Source organism: Anomaloglossus baeobatrachus, unplaced genomic scaffold, assembly GCF_048569485.1.
Source record: "Anomaloglossus baeobatrachus isolate aAnoBae1 unplaced genomic scaffold, aAnoBae1.hap1 Scaffold_5395, whole genome shotgun sequence".
NCBI lineage: Eukaryota > Metazoa > Chordata > Amphibia > Anura > Aromobatidae > Anomaloglossus > Anomaloglossus baeobatrachus.
The window spans coordinates 1-6,255 of NW_027444771.1; the positions used below are offsets into that span (position 1 = coordinate 1).

At 46.2% G+C, this 6,255-nt stretch overlaps 1 protein-coding gene across 1 annotated transcript; it reads left to right on the top strand.

Annotated features, from left to right (window-relative positions):
• Positions 1-176: 176 nt before the first annotated feature.
• LOC142283455 (Fanconi anemia group G protein homolog) lies at positions 177-3,562 on the top strand (the record flags this gene model as incomplete). The annotated part of the gene is made up of 3 exons (XM_075333118.1): positions 177-317; positions 2,726-2,858; positions 3,195-3,562. Coding segments are annotated over 3 exons (422 nt in total), but the record flags the coding sequence as incomplete, so codon positions are not given.
• Between the last annotated feature and the right edge of the window lie 2,693 nt (positions 3,563-6,255).

Genomic DNA, 6,255 nt, shown 5'->3' on the forward strand with positions numbered 1-6,255 from the left:
AATGAAACCCCAAATATAATGACGTTTTCCAATATTTAGTGATTGTCAGTCACCTCCCTCCAGGAGACTGTCATTTTGGAACAGCTCCACATTGTGTGCAATATACAATGATTTCAATATATTACAATACCTTTATGATGAGTTGTGGATTGAGATGCTGGTCGATGTCTCTCCAGGGTCTGTAGAAATCGCAGAGTGTAAAGTTTTGGCAATCCTAAAATCTGCCGCACTCCTGCGGAGAGGCCTCCAGTTCCAACAGATGGGGGAGGACGTGAAGGCCTTGATGAATGCACAGCTCAGCCTGCAGGTCGCTCCAGGTAAGGGGGAGGTCAAGATTCTGGAACCAGAGGAGTGCCCTAATTTCCAAAGGAACCTACTAATAGAACTGTGGTGCTATTTCTATTATTATAGCGCCATTTATTCCGGGGTTCATTACAAGTGAAAAGGGTATACATAAAAAACAAGTACAATAATCATGACCAATGCAAAACAGACTGGTACAGAAGTAGTAAGGACCCTGCCCACGAGGGCTCACAGTCTACAAGGGATAGTGAGGATACAGTAGGTGAGGACAGAACTGGTTGCTCAGTGGTGTACTGGACTGAGGGTTATTGTAGGTTTTAGGCTTGTCGGAAGAGGTGGGTTGTTCCTTGATACACTGTGGGATCCTCTGATCGATGCCCTCTGTCCCCCAGCAATATAACTTCTATTACCCATCCTGTAAATGGCTGATAACATTTTTGAGTAATACTGAAGGTGCTGAATGGTTCCAATGACGTTACTGTCGCGGGCGGAGGGGTTGGGAACGCCGCTCGTCTGGGGGGGGTTCGCTGGCGCTCGGGTCCGGTGCTTCTGCTCCTCGGTGGCTCGAGCATGGGGCCGGACCCGGGGGCTCGAGCGGCGCCTCCTCGCCCATGAGTGAAAAAGGGGAGGTTTGTGGTGGGATGTCGGTCGTAACGCCACCCACGGGTTGTGGTGATGGTGGGCACCACTGCTGCTGGTGACGGGGGATCCCGGCAGCGATGGCGGAGAGCAGCTAAGGTGTTGACCCCTCCGTGGGTAGGGGCTGTTGGTTCCGGGGCCCCGGTTGGGGAGTAGGGAGGAAGTATAGGTGCAGGTGCTGATGCGGGGAGGCAGCGTGGGCGCAGGTGCAACGTTGCTGTGCAGCGCGGTGCCGGATGGCACTGTTGTACTCACTCAGGTAGACAAGGACAGAGTCTCTGGTAAACCAAACGCCTGCATGGACGGGGCCCACAGTCGGCTGCGGTGTTTTCACTCTCCCCGGACGGGTTGATGGTGGATGTCGTTTCCTGCACCTATGTGTATGTGTTTGACTCCTATGGCTTCCCACGGGTAGTCCTCTCCCCGGCGTGTACGTGTCGGGAGAGCCCGTTTTTCCCGCAGGCGCTGGCCCTTGGATCTCTGGCCCTTGGCGGTGGCACTTATCCGGACGGGTTGGGCAGTTGCCTTCTGACGGGACTTAGGTGGGAATGAACCCCTGAGGTCCAGACCGCAATCAGAGAATTTGACCTTTATGGCGGCTTCCGAGCCTAGTCGGGGTCTGAGTACCCTGCCTTGGTGCTTGGCTTCAATCTGCTCCCCGTTCGGTACCGGCGGGCCACCGCCCGACCCCGGTCCTACGGTTCCGCTGACCTCCACCAACTCCTGCAGACGGCCACCACCGTCTGCCGACCTTGCTGATTGTGCCTGGGATCCGACCCAAACACACACAGTCTTTGCTCCTCTCACTTCCACCTCTCCACGTCTAGTCCCAAACTCAACTAAAAACTGACTACTTTTCCCGCCTCCAGGCCTGTGAACTCCTCGGTGGGGGGGGGGGGGCAACCGCCTGGCTCCGCCCCACCTGGTGTGGACATCAGACCCTGGAGGGAGGCAACAAGGGTTTTGTTTGACTGGTGTTCCTGACCGGGGAGGGAGTGTGTGTATGTGGTGTTGTTCTGTGACCCCTGGGGTCCAGGGCGTCACATTACCACCCCATATACTGAGACTCATGCAAAATAAGCAGGTATTAGCCATGTGTCCTTTTCATTAAAACTGAATGTCCATCTTTAAAGGGAATCTATCAAGTGATTTTCTAGTACATTACTAATGTTATCTTTATATAGGGCTTAAGCAGACCTTTTAGGATCAGTAACATTTATTGCTGTAGCTTTTCCTGTTATCTTGTTGTACGCTCTTGCAAATTCAGTGTCTTGTGATGGCTAGTACTTTATGTTCACACTGGCCACTATATTTAATACTAGTGGGGCCATTGTTTACTGGAAGCTTAATATTAAATGCACATGTCCTGTTAACATTGGTCTCTATGTCTGAAATTAGGCTGACACTTCCTGTTCTGCAGAGAAAGCTTTTCAGCAGTCTCATTATCAAAATTGCAATTGCAGATTTTACAGTACAAGAGATGGTCAACTCCTTCCCCTCCCTGCGTAATGACCTCTGCACAGATCAGAGCATGCCTGGAAAATCCTCCATTGCGGTTTGTGGTGAATGTGATTGCTGTAAAGCTTAATGCGGTCATTGACATCTTTATAAACCCATTAGAGTCCTACAGAAGGCTATGTTGGCTCTTCATATGCTGTATAGGTCATAACAGACTTCTACAACTGCATACACAATAATGTGATGCTATATACTGTATATTATATTTTCTGTTAATTTAATAAGTGGTAACCCCATCATGAAAACAGGACATTTTGCTTTTTAGCCTTTCCAGGTGTAACCTCATTTCTGTTGGAAGCTTTGTGGAGGCTGGGACGGAAGAAAGAAGTGGCCGGTCAGTGGAGGAAATTCCAGAGCAACAAGGAGGACTTACGTCAGCAGTGGGAGGATATGAGCAGGTGAGTGCTACCTCACATATCTAAGGGGGGTGACCCAGAAGCATTTGTCAAAAGTTGCTCAAAAGGGAAAGTGAGAGACTGCTCGGCTGCACCTTCATCCAGAAATATCAGCTTATGTCACAGTGAGCCATAGAGAAGGGGAAAGAGACACAGAAGCTTAGAGCATTGCGACATGAGAGAGCTGCATCACAGGGAAGACCCACTGAGCTCCGGACCTGCAGCTCGGAGAAAACAACTGTAGAAAAAGCTGCAATTCTATGAAATGTAGTACATACAGGGTCAGAATCTCATAACCTGTTGGCCGTTTCATTACTTTCTCTTCTGCTTCCTTTGCAGAGATTTGCCCCTGTACCTCTCTGTAACTGTACAGAAAGGATATTCCATGGACGTATCTTTTACTAAACAATTGGACGATTATTTACAAAATGAAAAGGAGAAGGTGATTGCCTCTAATGACATTTCAGGCTCTGAAGACATGAATTGACCATTCAGTGACACTACAGGGGGCCCAAAGACCTCACAAAGTGCATTATAGATGCTATTGGGGGGAAGGGAATTGAACTCGTAAGGCCATGGTGCTTGGATTAGTTCATTATTTTACTAAGTGTATAGATTCTTTATGGAATTGTAATTTAAAATATTTTTCTACAGTATTGTATTAATTTGCCCCCCAGTGTCTTAGCAGAAGCAGAAAATAAAACTCTGGTTTATGTAAGGAAAATAATTGTCACTTAATTCAGCAACAAACCTGAGTATTAGTGGGCCATTACTATTGAGTTATATAACTACTATAATACTGCCTCTATGTACGAGAATAAAAATACCATCATACTGCCTCCTATGTACAAGAATACAACTACTACAATACTGCCTCCATGTGCAAAAATACAACTACTACAATAGTGCTCCCATGTGCGAGAATACAACTACTGTGGAACCTTGGTTAACGAGAATAATCCGTTCTGGGACTGTGCTTGTTAACCAAGTTACTCGTTCAGCAAAGCAAGATTTCCCATAGGAAATCATTGGAATGCAGACAATTCCTTCCCCAACTTGTTAAATGTCCCATCCTGGTCCCCTACTGTGCCATTCCACACATGTACAAACACACACAAGCGGGCACACACACATTATGCTCACCTTACCTTCCGTTCCATCGCCAGCCTCCTGGATCTTGCAGTTTGCCGGTACATGATGTGTATTGGGTAACCATTGCAACGAGGGAGGAACTTCCACTGCCAGAGCGCTGACGTCAAAGGCAGGACCCGCTTGCCTCTGATTGGCCAGCGCGCTGCCTTTGAGTAGCAGCTGACAGTGGAAGTTCCTCCCTCGTCGCGATGGTTACCCGATACACATCCTGTAGCGGCGAACTACAAGAACCATGAGGCTGGCGATGGAACGGAAGGTAAGATGAGCATAATATGTGTGTGTTTGAGTTTGTTGTGTGTGTTTTGTGTGGACTGCAAGAGCGGGTTAGAGCGTGGTGGATGTACGGAACTGGAAGTGGGTCTAGTGAGTATTTTGCTCGTAAACTGACTTACAAATTTACAGCAAGCTTTGCTCGTTAAGCGAAATACTCGCTAACTGGGTTACTCGTTAAGCGAGGTTCCACTGTACTACAATAGTGTTCCCTTTGTAGAAGAATATATCTAGTATGATACTGCCTTTCCAGGTCAGATACAAGAATATACCTACTAAAATTCTGCTCCACCTATGAACAAGAATATCACTCTAATAGCAGACGCTGTATGGTCTTCACTATATGGGGGCACTCTTCTTTAGAATAGGATCCTGCACTACTGATCATGTCTCCTGTACATTTTACCATGGAGCCAAGCCCGCCACATCCCTCATATAAGAGGCAACTCTTGAGTCTAACGTGTTTTTGCAGCCTGTTTTACATCTAGACTTGGGGTGCCCCTCAGTTGTTCATGTACACGGAAATGAGCTTCATGTCATCATACATAATCCTCCAGCAAATGACCTTACAAATTACATGGACACCATACCAACAAACCTTATTCGTTATATGTCTTGAGATCCTCTTCATAGGTCCCCTACCGACCTTACGCACAAAAACTACTGGATCTGGCTCTTAAACAAACCACGGTGTTTTCTCCGATTTCTTACAAAATGAGAAATACTTCATCAGAAAAAAGAGGTTTAAAGATAAGTTACATGCAGGGCAGGGAGAGACCCCCCGACCTTCTAGGGGAGCTAGACAATGTTACTCCTAACCACATTTACTCTGTCACCCCACAAGAAGAAGACATTTGTGAGCCTGGGGAGTAATGTACCTGGCATCAGAAACACCACACTGATACAGAGGAAGAGTGGGAGCAGGAAGGTCGTTCCCAAGCAGATCTATCAGTCTCCATTGCTTCCAGCCCCACACCTTCTGCTCACACACCACCAGCTTCTCCCAGCTCATCTTCCTATCATCTATAGTACCAATCACAACATCAAAAATCTTTATCTGACCCTGAACTGTTGTAAAGGGCACAGAATAGACCTCACCGTCACTCTCCTGTAACAGTGTCTCCCTCTTCATGTTCATGGAGGAGTTAGACACATTGGAAAAGGCTTCGTTCTCCTTCTAGAAGGACACATTATCCCCATAGAGTCCCTGACAAAAGTTCTGTCGCTTATTCATGTTATGTAAATAAAAGCTTATAACCTGACTTTAATTTCATCCATTGGTTTCATAAATTACTCTTTCGAAAGCTGAAACCCTCCCAAATTTGGTTTAGGTTATGAAAATAAAGTTGCTGCAAAGCTGAAATATTGATCATTTAATGAACACGGAAAGGTCAGATTTCGGCAAGACAAAAGTTTTGTCGCCCACAGAAAGTAATGTGAAATTCAAACAAATAATTAACTTCTAATACAAAGATATGTTGCATAACATTGATGAATGAAGTTGTGGTGCTATTAGAGCCATATTTAATATTTTGTGTGACTTCCATGAGCTTGAAGGACTGCATCCATGCAGTTCAACAATGATTCATACAATTTATTGATGAAGTCATCAGGAATAGCAAAGAATGGAGTCTTACATACCTCCCAGATGATGGTTTTGTCTTCCAAGCTTCCTCTATCATCCTACCCCAAACATGCTCATAGTTACTTAGGTTGAAAAAAGCCCTCGGTCCATCTAGTTCAATCTTCCTCCACCAGTTCTACATTATGTCATTAAGTCATTTACAACCAACAATGTTGTGTACTGAGGAAATCATCCAGCCCTTTTTAAAAGCTGTTATAGTGTCTGCCATTACTACCTCTTGTGGTCGGCTTTCCACAGTCTGACTGCTCTAACTGTAAAGAACCCTTTCCTATTTAGCTGTCGGAATCGCTTTTCTTCCACTCGCAGTGAGTGCCCCCTGGTCCTTAGTACTGT